Genomic DNA, 17,375 nt, shown 5'->3' on the forward strand with positions numbered 1-17,375 from the left:
TCCTCAAAGACCCTCACAAAGAACTTTACAGATTCTTGAATTTCCTTGAAAGATTTTCACCAGGGAGTGAGTGTGTGTGTGTGTGTGTGTGTGTGTGTGTGTGTGTGTGTGTGTGTGTGTGTGTGTGAGGCCCTGTGATGGACAGGGTGTATTCGTACGTCACACCCAGTGTTTCTAGGAGTCCTGATCCTAGTGAGGAAGGATGAATGAATAATTATTCATGATTTGACCTACAACCTAGGATTGATGCCAGTTCGGGGGGGAACCCTCTGAAAAACCTCTCAATAAAGAATCTGCTTTTAAAGAGAATCAAAAGAAACAAAGTCTAGACTGTCCACCACTATCGCACTGAAAAGCAGAAGTTCGTTTGATTCGTCCCATGTGAATTGCTAGAATGAAGAAGTGGTTAAGTTATTTATTTTCTTCTTTGGATTACAAGTGTATGCAAGCCTGCTGCAGTATTTTGGCCTGAAGTGCCAGCTGCATAGAGTCCACACCCAGATATCAACTGTGTATACACACACACATACTGGGTTCAGGAAATACGATCTCATGCAATCTTATTAATCCAGTGACCGCTATGTGTTGTGCATTTGAATCTTTTCGTGTGTGTGTGTGTGTACACATGAATATATGGTGTGTGGGTGGTAAATGTGGAACACCAGTTGTTATAAACTGAAAGCGGTTATGCAAGCCAAGACATGAGCTGATCTACTGGTGTCCTCTTATTTTATAATTAGTCAACATATAATGTTGCTTTGTTTATGTTGTCTAATGATGCATCTCTTTTTCAGTAGATTGTAAAGTAAAGACACAGCTGCCTGGATACATCATAAACTAGCTATTATCAGGCCTGATGCCCTGTAGGCTTATAGACTGCCTTTTTTTTTTTTTAAGTGGATGACTGATTCATTCAGACAGCTACACATTCGTTTAGGCCTGTTACTTGTTAGCCATGCATTTGTGATTGTTTCTTGTGATTCATCTCTTGCTTAAAACTGTGTGTGTAAAATGTGTCTGAACTCATTTGTGACATTACACAGACCTCACAGCATGGTGCCAAAAAAAAAAAAGCCTCTTAAAACTAGACAGCCTTTCAATTTCATCAAATCAGTGAAATTTAGTTTCCTCTGAAATGTGGTCATTGTGTGATTATTTCTGTAATATCTAAAAAAAAAAAAAATTAAAAAAGGCTATTCTGTGGCTGGGAAGTTATTTAATTTGAGGGGATTCCCTCAAATAATGTGCATGAAATCGCTTTCTTCGCACAGTCAAGCAGACAGAGGAAGTCCGTGTGTGTGCGCATGCGCAGGTTTAACTTGACCGTGCACTGACCGTTCCATCATTCTGTCGCTAAACGAACAGCTGATCACACCGAGGTGCTCGCTGAGCGCCGATATTTATTGGTTTGGTCCTGCGTTTCCTTCCCTTTGTATATAACATAACGTCTTTTCTTCTCGCTCTCCGTTACTGTAGTTGGTCTTTCACGTTTCATTCGCACACTCATGTCCTCCATTTTTCTCTCCTGTTTCAAATTTGTATCCCACAATGCCTTGTGCGAACGGAGAAAGCCCACCACGTGATGCATGATTAGGGTGACCAGATGTCCCGGTTTTACCAGGACAGTCCCGATTTGGGGTTGTGTGTCCCGAGTCCCGACAAAAGTCTGTCGGGACACGGATATGTCCCGGTTTTCGCCACTCGCGACGTTTGCAACTGAGCAGCATGGGAATCATTAGCGGAGAAATGTCTGCATTTACTATTTTGATGAATTGACAGGAATCACAAACTTTCCTGGTTACTGCCCCCTGGCCCTGTGGCATGGGTGTTTATTTAGCCACATTATTCCAGACAACAGAATGTGTTGCCATGTAACAATAAAATAAACATTAACTGGCACGAATGTTCTTTGGCTAGCAGCAGTAATGCCGCAGCAATTATGCCGAAAAGAAAATGTACCTTTTCCAAAGATTTACAGGGCACCTACCCCTTCCTCCGAGAGGTGCAGAACAATGCGCACGAAGCCTACTGCACACACTGTAAGTGTTCCTTCTCCGTAGTGGCTAGAAGATTCACTCTTCTTGTAAATATACGTAGGCTAATGCATTTTGTTTAGGGTGGGTGGATTGACAGTCGCCTTACGTAGCTTTGTTCTTGTACTGAGTTGGGTAGCCTATGTTGCAAATGCTGTGCGCTCCTGTGGGGGCTTTCCTCGGGCTGTCGCCCCTCTCCTCCTTTACTGCTGTTTTGTTTGAGTGTATATTCTCAAATCACTTGTCTCTTTTTTGTTTCTGTTTAACATACCATTCTGACAGTTTGGCCATATTGCTGTGTTGAACAGCTTGTTGCACCTTCCATTAAAGTGTTCACTTTTTTACACATCTTGCTTTAGTCATTCAGTTGTGGGGAATGGTTAGTAAGGTTGATTCTGACCTAGGCTATGTTGAGGTCACATATCTACTTTTTAAGTTCATGCTATAGTGCATACAATTTTAGAGATATAGCCTACATGTGCATATGCATTCTTCTTGGTGTTCTCACAAACAGGTGAAATAAATCAGTTTAAATTTGGCCTATGGACATATAGCCTGGCCTATTCTCAGCCATTACGAAATCTGTTGTCTGACCAGAATTTAACTGATCTGTATACCACTATGCTACTAGATAACAAAATGCCTGTTTGTTTTATTTCATGTGAGATGTTGATAAATGTGAGCTTCAACAAAATGATAAGAGCACCTCTGAGTGCCACGTTTACGTAAAAAAAAGGTGTGCGTGCACGAGCATGGTCGCGCGCAAAAGTGTCCCGTTTCAGACTCGGGAAATCTGGTCACCCTATGCATGATGTAGTATCTTGAATTGGGTCATGGTGAAGCAGGAAAAAATAGCAGAGAAATTAGGGCCATGTGGCCCTCAATTCATTAATTGTTCCTTTTTTTTTTTTTAATGAATAAAATTGGAAGTGTCCGATTTGAATTCAGTAGCTTTCGGTTCACTAACCAAAAATAATTTGGTGTCGGGGAAAATTCTTTTTATGACCTAAACTTGAAAAACCTGAAAGGCAGTCTAGCTTTAATGTGTGCTTAATGCGTAGATTCTGGACAGAGAGGATGATTGCATCTGTTTTATGACTTAAATATCATGGCTGAATGGACATTATAGTGTAGAATAGTGAGTTGTCTTTTGTGAACAAATCACCTTTTTTTTTTTTTTTTTATATATATAAAGTAAACCTTGATAGCCAGCATTCATAGATGAGCTGATAGGGTAACTTTTTTTTCCTGCTTTTCTTCCTGGCTTCTAAAATGTAATTTGATTTTGTTCATTACAAGGTTTCATGACACCATTTCAGCTACAGTTAGGCACACACAATCAATCACGAGTCAAAATATCACAAGCTTTGTTCAGTATAGAAAAATGATGATGATGATGATGAGTCGTTTGGGAGCCAAAAGAGTTGGTTCTTAGTCATGAGCTGAGTCAAATGATCTGACTGACTGAAATCAGCCAGAATTCCTATCACTAGTTTAGAGGATTATAACGTGTTGCTGTATAGAGTGCTGCTTAATGGCGATTGCTAGAATGGGAAGTTGTGGCTTGTGGTCTAAACCTGCTGTTTGTCTTCAACCAATAAGACTCAGCGTAATAAAGGAAAAAAAACATCAAGATGAGCTGAGAGAGGAAGAGAGAAAGGAAGAAAATACTAAAGAGTACAAACAGGGATGAGTTGCATTCCTGGCAAAAGAGGCCTTGGATCTCAGCTTGTTGGCGGCTGTTTGATTCTGATGCAAATTCGTTGTGCAAATACTCTTGCAATATACTCCGTGTGTGTGCGCATGCGCGCGTGCACAAACATGTCAGCTATTCACTGCACTGTTTCCATGTGAAAACACCACACCCTCCCAGCTGCTTTAGCTGTTTGCCATCGTGTATGAGGAGTTCGCTGAAGTCCTCGCTCAGTATGAACAGTGACTAATCTATCCGTGTTTCAGGTCTTGAAAGCAGGCTTGGATCAGGTTTCAGAAAACGTTTTCCAAGACCGTTAAATCCCTCCTTCGGTTCTCATGCAGACTCTGATTAAACATAGCTGTTGGAAGGAATGGTGTTGCCCTGAACGCAGAAGCAACCACATTAACAATAACCTGGATTCACACACTGTTTTTTTGGTTTCTAGACAAAAGGTATGCATATTGAGACCAGCAGTCGTGAAACTGCCCCCCCTTCTTTTTTTTTTTTTTTTTTTACTGAAACATCTACAAAAGTGTACTTTTCATTTTAACAATCAACCAGATGGTCCTTTTATAAGGCAAGAAAAAATGTTAGAAGCCTATTCGGAGAAGATATTTCATGATTGGAAGGCATTATTACACAACAGAGGATGGGCAAATCATGAACGTATTAGCTAACTTCAAGCAAGCTAAAGCTCCAGTGTTCTGCCCAGTCTTGTTTTGCTAATCTGTGTCCATATCCCATAGTAGTGTTGCTGCTTTGTATTAAAAACAAGTTTCTGTCATCTGTACAAGTTAATTGTGAAGTAAATCTCATCTCATTATCTGTAATGAGATAATTCAGGGTCGCAGGCAAGCTGGAGCCTATCCCAGCTGACTACGGGTGAAAGGCGGGGTACACCCTGGACAAGTCGCCAGGTCATCACAGGGCTGACACATAGACACAGACAACCATTCACACCTACGGTCAATTTAGAGTCACCAGTTAACCTAACCTGCATGTCTTTGGACTGTGGGGGAAACAGGAGCACCCGGAGGAAACCCACGCGGACGCGGGGAGAACATGCAAACTCCGCACAGAAAGGCCCTCGCCAGCCACGGGGCTCGAACCCAGGACCTTCTTGCTGTGAGGCGACAGCGCTAACCACTACACCACCGTGCAGCCCGTGAAGTAAATCAATTATTCAAATGGTAAAAATAGTTCCAGCCAAAGATCAGAATGCATCCTCGATTGATGTGTGTCATACTGGAACCTGTGTATAAATATACTGTACTAGTCAAAAGTTTGTACACCCCTACTCATTTAAAGGTTTTTCTGTATTTGGACTATTTTCTACATTGTGGAACAGCAATGAAAACATCAAAACTATGAAATAACATATACTGTGTTATGTAGTAAACAAAAAGGGTTTTAAAAAAACAAAAACAAAATGTGTTTGATATTTTAAGTTCGTCAAAGTAGCCACCGTTTCCCTTGACACTTCACACACTATTGGCATTATCTTAACCAGCTTCATGAGGTAGTCACCCGGAATGCTTTTCAGTTAACAGGTGTGCCTCGTCAAAAGTTAATTAGTGCAATTTCTTGCCTCCTTAATACATTTGAGATAAAACAGTAAATAGTAAATAATAATACAGTAAATAACCCCATTCCGCAACTGTAGTTATCCATATTATGTCAAGAACCGCTCAACTAAGTAAAGAGAAACGACATCCATCATTACTTTAAGATATGAAGTGGCTTTTAATTAATAAAAATAAAGAAAAAAAAGAATTAGGCGCGTCCAAACTTTTGACTTGTATGTTTTTATTTATATTTTATCTCATCTCATCTCATTATCTCTAGCCGCTTTATCCTTCTACAGGGTCGCAGGCAAGCTGGAGCCTATCCCAGCTGACTACGGGCGAAAGGCGGGGTACACCCTGGACAAGTCGCCAGGTCATCACAGGGCTGACACATAGACACAGACAACCATTCACACTCACATTCACACCTACGGTCAATTTAGAGTCACCAGTTAACCTAACCTGCATGTCTTTGGACTGTGGGGGAAACCGGAGCACCCGGAGGAAACCCACGCGGACACGGGGAGAACATGCAAACTCCACACAGAAAGGCCCTCGCCGGCCCCGGGGCTCGAACCCAGGACCTTCTTGCTGTGAGGCGACAGCGCTAACCACTACACCACCGTGCCGCCCTATTTATATTTTATATATAATATTTATTTCATATTCTATCTACATTCACTGGATATGAGCAATCGTGTGTTCTGATTGGCTACTCTATTACTCGGATATCAGCTCATATACCATGAGTAGAGAAAAACAAAATGGCGGTGCATGTTGCTGAACCAACCGAGGACGAAATAAAAACTCTACTCGAAAACAGAACCGCAAAAAAGCAACAAAATTTGGAATAAAAGTATTTGATGGTAAGACCGTATCTTTTTTTTTTTTCCCAAAAAATTATTATAGTATTTTTTCATAAATTGCTCTTGCCATTTTCCCAGTTTGTTTACATTCTAAGTGGAAATGATTTTGGCAGGTGTTTTGTATAAAGTTCTTATTTATCGAATTTGCAAAAAATAAAAATGCTTAATTAAATTAAAAAATATATATATATATATATATATATATATATATATATATATATATATATATATGTATATATATATTAGGGCTGTAACGATACACCCAACTCACGATTCGATTCGTATCGCGATTTTTGACCCACGATTCGATACGCCCACGATTTTTTAATGTTTTTTTAAAGTAGTAAATTTGACTTATTTACTTACTTACATTAACTATTTAATAACAAATAATTCAGACCACTGCAGAGAATGAGTAATATGTATGCAAAAATGAACAAATGTATATCCAAAGATTGTTTTATTTCTCAAAATAATACTGTTGAGCCGGAAGCTCTGTTTTTTTCGGTTCTGAAAAAGTAATTTTTCCAAATCGTGTAAATCCGTTAAGATTTTTTTTTGGGGGGGTGGCTCTCTCACTGTCTCACTCTCATAGGGCCAATGATTTTCTGTGATCGCGGAAAACAGATGGAAATTACGGAATTTTTATGGTGAAACATTGCTCGCGTGTCAAAATGTAACTGCCGCAGAAGGCTTCCGCCCAAGCAGACATGCCTTTAGTGTTGCCAGATACTGCTAACGTTTTCCACCCCAAAATATGTTCAAAACCAGCCAAAAAGCACCTAAACCTGCCCAATCTGGCAACACTGCATGCCTTTCCGGTCAAGTGATTGTGATTGGCTTGTGGCACACCTAGCCAGCCAATGAGCTGCTTGTTTACAGATTTGCTCCCCGCGTCGCAATCAGAATGGCGACCGCTTAAAAGAAATGAATGCTCTGCCAGTGGCGAGTGTGGACGTTGCGTGACTCGCAGAAGATTGTCGCAGGTCGGCGAAAAAACGACTTACTAATAGATATAAAAAAAAAAAGTAATTTAAGTAAGTTTAAAATGTAATTTAAATAAAAAGTAAAGTATTCATAAATTGAAGTTTGGAAGCGCCTCTGTTTTGGGGCTGAGGAGAAGTTTGAAAGGGTGTACCGCGATTCTGCCTTCTTGTATTGCGATACGGATCGTGGCTCTGCGTATCTCGATTTCGATACGCATATCGTTACAGCCCTAATATATGCGCGCGCACACACATACAGTACTGTGGAAAAGTCTTAGGCAGCCCCCCCCCCCCCCCCCCCCCCGAACTTCAATTTTCAGGCCTATTTTATGTAGATTCATGACCTAGTTAATGGACCAAATTAAGTCCATTTCAGTTCCAGGTTTTAATGCTACGAAATGTGGAAAAGGTCAAGTGGTCAAACTGTGTGTCATGGGTTCCGAAGTTTCTGACTTCTCAACCCCTGTGCCTGAGGGTCTTGCGTGTGAAGGTTTGCGCTGGCTCATATCACATTACAATGTTGTGACTACCAGAGAATTGGAACCTCAAGCAAGAGTCAATCTAACAGTTGTTCCACTCTTGGATTTTATTATATTGTCTCACTTCGAAGTTTGTTTTGGATAAAAATGTCTTTTCAATCCATATATGTAAATGCTGTGTATGCAAATGACTGTACCAAGGCGTTTGATTCCCTCTAGCTACTGAGTACAAAACGTCTTTTCCCACAGCGTGAGAAATGGGTACACTAGTAAGTTTATACTTTTTTAATTAATTTGATGAACAGCAACACTCTTGTTTCATGGTAAGGTGATTTGCATCATGTGTATAAAGAAACATCTTTGCAAATTACATGTACAGTGTATAATGTATATGTTTTTCCTTTGGGTTTGGCTTAAAGAAATAGGGATGAAGTTGCTGTCATCTTTTTTTTTTTAAACTTAAAAAGGGTTAATTTCAAATTTGGCATTAATTTGCATTTTCAGCCATATTGCCAAGCCATGATGAAAATTTGATCATTTGATTGTGTTGCAAGTCAAATCAGTGTTCATGAGAAGCGTTCAAGGAAATGTCATATCTGACGTACTGTCTAAACACATTCTTATTTCTTCTTGTCTGTTTTAGGAGTTACAGGACCAGCCTTCACTTTTTCACCATATGAGCCAGCCTGCAGCTTTTCCTTCACTCTTCATTCCATAAAACAGTGACTGGACCATCCGGATCCTCATTGGCTTAACTTTGTCTCACCTACCGTGTTGTCAACTGTAAGCTCAAATTTTTTGGACATCTCCAATCTGCAGCATTCATGGAGCCCATTTATGCTACCGGAATGGCAGCCAAGCTGCGCAGTCAGTGGGACCGAAATGAAGGCTTGGGCCAGAACCATAAGGCTGTCAAGTTTTTGGGGCAAGATTATGATCTGCTAAAGGCACAGTGCCTCCAGAGGAGGACCTTGTTTGAGGATTCTTACTTCCCAACCAGCGCCTCCTCACTAGGCTTTAATGAGCTCGGGCCCCGCTCCTCCAAAACGCATGGTGTGCGCTGGATGAGGCCACCGGTAAGGGACTGTATACTCACTCAGGTTAAACAAATCAAGTGAAAATAAAGATGATAGCTAAATTCTATGTGCAGTGTGAGAATACAACACCGTATCTTATAGACGTAATGACTCGCTAACTTTTTTTGTTAAGGCGGCAAATGTGATACATTAGAAATTTGATCATGCAGAGTCTACCATTCCTGAGGAATTCATGTATCTATTTGTGTCGCGCCACAGGATTTTTGTACCAGATGCTCTTTTTACAAAATGCGTAGAAATGCACTTTTCGACGCCATAATATTTTGCACCGTTTTCGCTGGCTGATCCAGTAACTATCAATTTATAATCACCTCAATAGTGGGATACATTTACCACTTTTAACATCATCCATGACTGTGTTGGGCTGAGGCTGGGTTTAGAGGATTTGAAACAAGGATTCGTTTTAAATGACTACCATGTAGTTACTGTCCAGAACCAGATATGAGCAAACACTAGACAGCGTCCATTCATTGTACATGTACTGACTGATTCTGAGTCCTGGTCTCCATGTTTTCAACACTGCATGTTCAGAGGTTAGAAAGAATAAAGACACATTTTATGACTGACTATCTTGGATCAACAACAGTTGTAGCTTTGTTGGTAACATTTTGTACAGGTTAAAGTTGGTCCCATGCTATAAACAGAGTATTAGCAACTAATATTCTGACATAACTGGCACAGTGCCAAAAATAAATTTGACATGGTGCCAAGCAATTAATGAGGCATCAAATTAAATTACCTGTAGCTGTTTTGCAAATCCATCGTAAAAGTAGTGTCATTCTGGTCCAGAAATGCGCTTTAGACCTAGCTGAAACATTATGGACGTTTTTGAAGGCTTTCTGCCTGGAAAATGGACCACTTTGGGTTGCGTGCACATGATTTCATGTCAGATTTACAGTAACTTTCTTTGGTTCAATTTCACTTTGGTTTGTATTTCTTGCATATGGTTGTGTAATCCAGCAGGTATAACTTAAAATATATAATCTGAGCATCTGGTATGAAAATCTGGTGGACTGGCATTTCTTTATTTTAGTCAGCACATTGGAGCAAGGGATATCATTTCTTTATTCACCACGTATTTGCCAGCATTTTTTTTCCCAAAACAAAAAGCCATTTTTGATTCTTCTGTATACTGTATATATTACACACATTTCCACCAAAGTTATGGAACTGGTTCAAACATGGAGGCTATTGAGATTGGAGTTGTGTTGTTTTCTTTTGTTGTATGAATATGGGGAAGCCATGGCCTAATGGTTAGAGAAGCAGCTTTGGGACCAGAAGGTTGCTGGTTCGATTCTGTGGACCAGCAGGAATGGTTGAAATGCCCTTGAGCATGGCATCTAACCCCAAACTGCTCCCCAGGCTGCTCTGGGTATGTTGTATGTTGCTCTGGATAAGAGCGTCTGCTAAATGCCATTCATCTCATCTAATCATCTCTAGCTGCTTTATCCTGTTCTACAGGGTCGCAGGCAAGCTGGAGCCTATCCCAGCTGACTACGGGCGAAAGGCGGGGTACACCCTGGACAAGTCGCCAGGTCATCACAGGGCTGACACATAGACACAGACAACCATTCACACTCACATTCACACCTACGGTCAATTTAGAGTCACCAGTTAACCTAACCTGCATGTCTTTGGACTGTGGGGGAAACCGGAGCACCCAGAGGAAACCCACGCGGACACGGGGAGAACATACAAACTCCACACAGAAAGGCCCTCGTCGGCCACGGGGCTCGAACCTGGACCTTCTTGCTGTGTGGCGACAGCGCTAACCACTACACCACCGTGCCGCCCGCTAAATGCCATTAACGTAATGAAATGTAATATGATGTTAACATGCCATCAGTGTAAAAACAAAATGATTCTTGTTAGCTAAACGCACCATTTCCTTTTACTTTTTTGGCCTTGATCTATTTTTTTTTTTCTTTTTTTCGTTTCCGTTTCCGGTTGAGAGTACGTCGTGCGCATTCTGGCTGCCGCTTCTCACCAGAGCTTTTTTAATTTTATTTTTATTTTCTTTCTTTTTCAATTTATTTTTTTTCTGTGTGTTTGTGTAGTTTGATGTTTGTTTGAGTGTTTGTCCGCCGGTTGTGGTGTAGCTCCGGACCCAGTTTTGGGCGTTGGTTTCCCTCCAGGCCTTGGTTCTCAGTGGGCGATGCCTGCGCTCCCAGCTGTAGACCGCAGTGAGCTCGTTGCTCATTTTACATCGTGGTTGTTCTGCGCTTTAACGCTTGGCATGATGTTCCGAGCGATGTTGCTCGGTGGCGTCGCAGCAGCTGTGCAGGCGTTTTGGGACACACCAGCGCTCTGCGTGGCGGAGCTTCTCTGCTCGCTTTGTGGATCCACGGCGTGGTGTTCGAGCGATGTGGCTGGCGGCGGCTGTGCTGGAGATGTGGGACTCGTTTTCATGCGCCTTTTGGTGGGACTGTGGCTGCTACACCACGGGAATTACATCCTGGCCCTACTTGGTGGACTTTTTTTATTTTTTATTATTTATTCATTTATTTTTTTTATTCTTATTTTTTTCCTTTATTTTTTTCCCTTTGTCTATAATTGTAAAGCGTCCTTGGGTTTCTTGAAAGGCGCTATATAAATTCAACTTTATTATTATTATTTCCAAAAAAGTTAGTAATTCTGTGATGTACGAGTTTGGAAAACTTTGACTGTAAGTTCTGCCTCAGTGGCTCCTGGTTGGTACAGTAGGAAAGTACTTACACAGGAGCAGGAAGTTTAAAGGTTACTGAAAGTATCGGCCAGGACTGTAAAAATGGTTCTGGTTTCTCTGGTGGAAATGCACATTAACTTCTTAAGTTCTTGAAGGAGTGCTTGCATGGCGACTACCTCTTTGTTCGCATAAAGACCTGCCTTGTTCTAGACGAGTGTGGGAAAGAAAGAAGGTAGAGTGTGTTGTGATTCATGCCAAGCTCTAAGTGATTTGTGGGAAACAAAGGGATGGGTGCTGCTCTGATAGTAATTTAGTAAGATTGCTTGTGGGCTCATTCTGAGAGCAGAGACACTGCAACAGAGCTAAGCGTTGGCCATGCACCAATGAGAGAGTCATTCAGACCAGGTTTTGAGTTTATAGCATATTTCCAACTAAATGTACCCTGACAGGTATCAGTTATAGATAATGGATGGATTTCCAAGGAAATGAGGAATGGCTGTGTGAAGGAAGGCTGGCTGATTCTTCCTTCTGCACACGCTTCTGAACCTATAAGGAAGTCAAAAAAGTTGTTGGGGAAGTAATGATTTACTTCGCCACTCCTCAAAACAAACGCACCAACTCTGTCCACCAATAGTGATGTCTGAGAAAGATGGGGGAAATGATTTGATTTTGCAGCTATGATGAGATTAGAAGTGTAACCAAGTTTGGAACGATCAGATATTGTGTTCCAAGCAGAGGTGGACAAAGTACCCAACTTCATTACTTAAGTCAAAGTACAGATCTCACTGGTCAAATGTTACTCCGATACAAGTGAAAGTTGTACAGTCAAATTTTTACTTAAGTTAAAGTACTGAAGTACTTGTTTTTAAAAATATTTAAGTATTAAAAGTACATTTTCTGTCAATGCATTGTTGTATTATTGCCACAACGCTTACAAAACCTAATGCAGTTACCAAAGACAGAAATGTGAATTCACAAAATGAACGCGTGCTGTGCCATCGTGGTGGTTTAACCCATTGACGCCTGAAACGCCTGCAAAAAAACGTCTGCAAATGCCTAAGCCAGTTTTTAGAAAAGGTCCCCATCTGCCTGAGGGTTTTCTGAAATAAAAATAATTAATTGAAAACGCCTATGAAAAATTCAATATCTCAGCCTCTGAAGCACATAAAGACATGAAGTAAGTTGCATTTAAAAGATAAAATTCTCTGCTTTTACTGGATCATGCTCATTCAGCATTAACACTAACACATTTGTTAACACATAGATGAGTCTTGAAAATAATGACAAATCAACAATGCTGCGTTATGCAGCAACCGGCATTTGGGGCAATGTTGCGTTATGCAACAACCGGCGCTAGGGGCAATGTTGCGTGACGCAGCATCCGGCGTCAATGGGTTAACGTTAGGCTAGCTAGTCAGTGACACTCCACCTGACATGCTAGCAGATTCTTTTCAAACTCAAAATCATATTGGGTAGCTAACGTTACTAGAAAAGAAAGATCTCTCCATTCTGTTTATTTGGCAAGATTATGATAAAACATATTTCTGAAAGGACTTCAGACAAGTTAATGTTATTCATGTTAGCGTAACTCCATTTTTACATGCTAACTAAGTTAGCCGTGGACAAGGCTACGGCAACTTGCTGAGCAAATCCATAGAAAGTCATTTGACTAACCAGACTGCATAGCTATTGCAAAGTTATCGCTAGCTCTAAAAGCACAGACAACTTCATTGCAAGCTTTCTCTTGGAATAAAATGTTTATATACCTCAATATGCTTCTGCAGGTTGGATGGCGAGTTTTTGTAGGCCGTGATGTGGTTCGTTTTCAGCAAACAAAGCAAACGTTTAAAACAAAATGAATCTTTAATCCTTTCAGAAAACTGAAACATGGGTTTGAGTGCGTGCATTCTATAGAAGAACCGCCTCCTTCCATTCTGCCATCAACTGATTGTGTTAAATAATGCTGCTGAGAAATAAGTGAACTTGATTTTATACAGTCTAGGGATGTGACGTGACCCTAGTGATTTACTGATCGGCTGTCTCAGTGTCACCTGCGGAAAAAAACAATCATGTTTTAGAAAAGAAAAGGTAAAAAAAAACCATCCACTTTCAAAGCTGCTTCATAGTAATGAGTAACGAGGACCTTAATAGAAATGTAGTGGAGTAAAAAGTACCATATTTGCCTTTCAAATGTAGTGAAGTTAGTCATAAGTTTCCAAAATAAAAATAGTACTTAAGTAAAGTACAGATACTCAAAAAGTGTACTGAAGTAAATGTACTTCATTATTGTCCACCTCTGGTTCCAAGCAGATACAAACAGGAGATCCACTGTTGTGTGTGTGTGTGTTGTGTGTTTTTTTTTTTTTTTAAAGCTTTTCAGAAAGGTTCACATCTGGTTGAGACTAGAGGGGTGCATGATGACCAAGATCCTATGGGACAGGCCAAAAAACTAAAAAAAAAAAAACCTGTGCAATTAGGAGGCTTTTACTTTTAATAAGGGTGTATGAGTGGTCAGGTATGACTAAATAAAGACCTGTACAATGCCTTTCCACCTTCATTCATTCAGCTTTGTTTGTGGTGGTTTAAGTTAGGATGATGGTTTACATTTGGCAAAATAGAACCAATAGAAAAGACGTGTATCTAGTTGAGGTCAACTCATATAGGTACTGACTAAAAGCGGAGCTCCCGATGAGTGTATGAGCAAAATATTTGCAAGGGTACAAAGTCAACCTGAATATAATAATAATAGAGCACCATGAATGAACCATTGACTTGTGTAGTGTTGTGTATTTCGTGTCAATAAATTGCTGCATTATCTTATGACCGTGAGACTAATAATGAGATTGTCATGACAGTTACGATACATATTCATTCCTTTCTTTGACACTGCATGCCATGCACCAGAAACAACAACACATTATAGTGTGACTCTGCTGAATGCCTGGTAGACAGCAGTGAACCAGTGCTTTCACTTTACATCATTACTATATAGATATGTTCGAATTTCAAACTTGATACGTCAAACGGTTTTCTGGTTACATCTTTCACGTCCACGCCTGCTGGAGTTCGGAGCACGCAGATGCAGATTGCAAAGTGTGCGCACGCCATTAGGACATATTACCATGCACCTGTTCCTGATTAGAGTTCAATCACAGCGCAATCATATAAGGACTCCTTAATAACACACAGACTTTGCAAAAGTCTTGTATTTTGTGTCCCTTTTTTTGGCGGGGAGGGATATAGAAATGAGTTCCGTCCATCCGGTTACTTTTTCGTTTCTGGGCCATATCTTTAAAACTACTGAAGATATCTTCATGAAACTTTGTATACACATCAAGCAGCATATGAACTGGTGCCTTTTGCTATTTTGGATTTTTGGAAAAAAGTATTTTTCAAGTTTTTACATAAATAGATTTTGACTTCGTTTCTAAGAGCAATGTTCGTTTCCGGAGCGCACATCCAAAACAATTCATGATACAGATTTGAATCTTGGTATACATGTTAACAAGGTGATGTAGATGTGCCTTTTTATACTAAGAAATTTGAGAAATTAAAATTTTTCATGTTTCCATGGAAACAATTACAGACTTAGTCTCTCAGGTTAGTCTTATGGCCCTTTTCCACTACCCTTTTTCAGCTCACTTCAGCTCGCTTCAGCTCACTTCAGCCCGACACGGCTCACGTTTCGACTACCAAAAACCAGCACGACTCAGCTCGTTTCAGCCCTGCTTAGCCCCTAAAACTCGCACCGTTTTGGAGTGGGGCTGAAGCGAGCCAAACCGTGCCGACTCAGGTTGGGGGCGTGAGCAGACACTCCCCTGTGCACTGATTGGTGAGGAGGAGTGTCCTCACATGCCCACACACGCCCCGTGAGCGCGCTGGGATCTGTAAACACCGCAAACCCGGAAGAAGAATAATTACGAATTACGAGAATTTCTGAAGCCTTATGCGCCTCGCCTCATCTATACGCTCTTGCCAGTATCTGTCCGCGTTGTCGGTGACAACAAGCCACAGCACCAAGACCAGCAACACTAACGACACCATGTCCTCCATGTTTATTGTTTACTATTCGGGTCGTGAGACTACCGCTTAAAAGCTCACTGAATCAGTGACATACAGAGCATCGTGGACGAGTTCGCGGAGCGCAAGGCTCGTCGTATGCCCTTCAAATAATGCGCGCAGTAGGCTATTGATGTTTTATTATGAGCCATGTACAGTATGTCGCCTAATGTTTTTTTGTTTCTGAGTTACATGTTCGTCTGAAGGACTTAATGTACAAAATAACATAGTTGCACCCCGTAGTGTTGAAATTGGTAAACACAGTGCATTCAGTGAGGTTTGCACCGCCCTCCTTTTATTTCTGACTCTTCCTGTCACCACTCTGAGCGCTCATTCGTATGCCCTTCAAATAATGTGCACAGTATAGGCTATTGATGTTTTATTATGAGCCATGTACAGTATCCTAATGTTTTTTGTTTCTGAGTTACATGTTCGTTTGAAGGACTTGATGTACTAAATAACATAGTTGCACCTGGTAGTGTTGAAATTGGTAAACACCGCAGTTGCGGACATTTTGTAGCCTAAAATGATGTTATGATAAGCTTTAATAAAGGGCCCGGTCATTTGCCCCGCCCCCGGCCCGGCTCTGACTTGTTCCGCCACTGTCACTGATGTCACTGTTTGCGCTGCTTAACGACATCACGTGACGTCCACCCACTTTCGCTAACTCCACCCAATGTGTCCACCCACTTCCAGCCAGCACGGTTCAGCGCGGTTGTAGTCGAAATGCAACTCCAACAGCCCCGCTCAGCTCGACTCGGCACGGCACGGCTCAGCCGCGTTTGTAGTGGAAAAGCGGCATTAGGTTTTGTTTCCAGAGTAGAACTTGAAAACTATGAGTGGTACGGTCTTGAAAGTTGGTATTATGTGTTGATTAAGTAATGTATATGTGCCTTTTGATACTAAGAAATGTGAGATTTTAATTTTTAGCTCACCTGGACCAAAGGTCCTGTGGGTTTATGCCATGGGCTGCTGAGGTCAGTGTAAAGAGGTAGGGTTGGTTTCCTGCAGCAGAACTTGAAAAATGTGACACATTGTATCTTGAAACTTGGTATATAGGGCAGGGGATATAGACGACTCTGTCTTCTTGTTTGATTTTGACCCTGTTTGTGGTTTTGGTATTACCTCTGATATCCTGTCTGTGCCTCACTCAACCACTGCCTGTTTTTTGACTCTGCCTTTGTCTGCATTTTGGATCTGTTTGCTCACGTGTTTTTGATCAAACTCTTTCTGCGATTTACATCCATCTTCCACCCTTACATGACAGTTTTTGTCAACTGTCCAACAAGCTAATGGACTAATAACTGGTTGAACTAGATTTATATGAAACTGTTGTGAATAGTTTCTGTTAAATGTGTTAGTAAGTAATCCCATGTCGTTTTTTTTCAAAAGCAAATTAAAAATAAGTGCTGGATTAAAAACCCATCTATCTTATGTAAATAAAGGTACAAATTTCATTGTCCAGCGGTCAAGTGTTTGAGATACGTTGCCTTGCACTTACGGTCGAGTTCCCTGTGGTGGTACATGTTTACACGTTTGTCATTCATATGTACGGACATTGTATGGTCAAAGCCATCAAAAATCGGGTTGAAGCATTACCATATTCTCTTAAGTATGGGGCTCTGCTATGAACTGCAATGATGTAGCTGAGGTTGATGAACTGTCAGAGCCAGAATTCACACACTGTGCTGACAGTGCTGCCATTTCAAACTTTGGGATTTTTTTTTTGCCCCAGTGTTTTCAGGACAGAGTTGTCGGGCTCGCTTAAAGAATGGATAGATAGATAGAAAGAAGGAGGGGCAGGGGACTTTCTGGTGTAGATAATTCCCCTTCAGGTTTAAATGCAGATATAGATAGATAGTGACATTGCATTACATCCTTAGATAAACTAAAACTATCTTGTTTATCTTTGGTTTCAGAACTTTGGTT

At 40.9% G+C, this 17,375-nt stretch overlaps 1 protein-coding gene across 2 annotated transcripts in view; it reads left to right on the forward strand.

Moving 5' to 3' along the window:
- capn1 (calpain 1) overlaps positions 1-17,375 on the forward strand; it is a 68,984-nt gene that overhangs the window by 10,855 nt on the left and 40,754 nt on the right. The window contains exon 2 of one of the 2 annotated variants that reach the window (XM_060906272.1): positions 8,269-8,701. The exons of the other annotated variant lie outside the window; for it this stretch is intronic. Coding sequence (XP_060762255.1) covers positions 8,450-8,701 — 252 coding nt within the window. The 5' untranslated portion in view covers positions 8,269-8,449. The remainder of the gene's footprint in view (positions 1-8,268; positions 8,702-17,375) is intronic. 2 annotated transcript variants of the gene reach the window in all.

The sequence above is a fragment of the Neoarius graeffei genome, chromosome 1, assembly GCF_027579695.1.
Source record: "Neoarius graeffei isolate fNeoGra1 chromosome 1, fNeoGra1.pri, whole genome shotgun sequence".
NCBI lineage: Eukaryota > Metazoa > Chordata > Actinopteri > Siluriformes > Ariidae > Neoarius > Neoarius graeffei.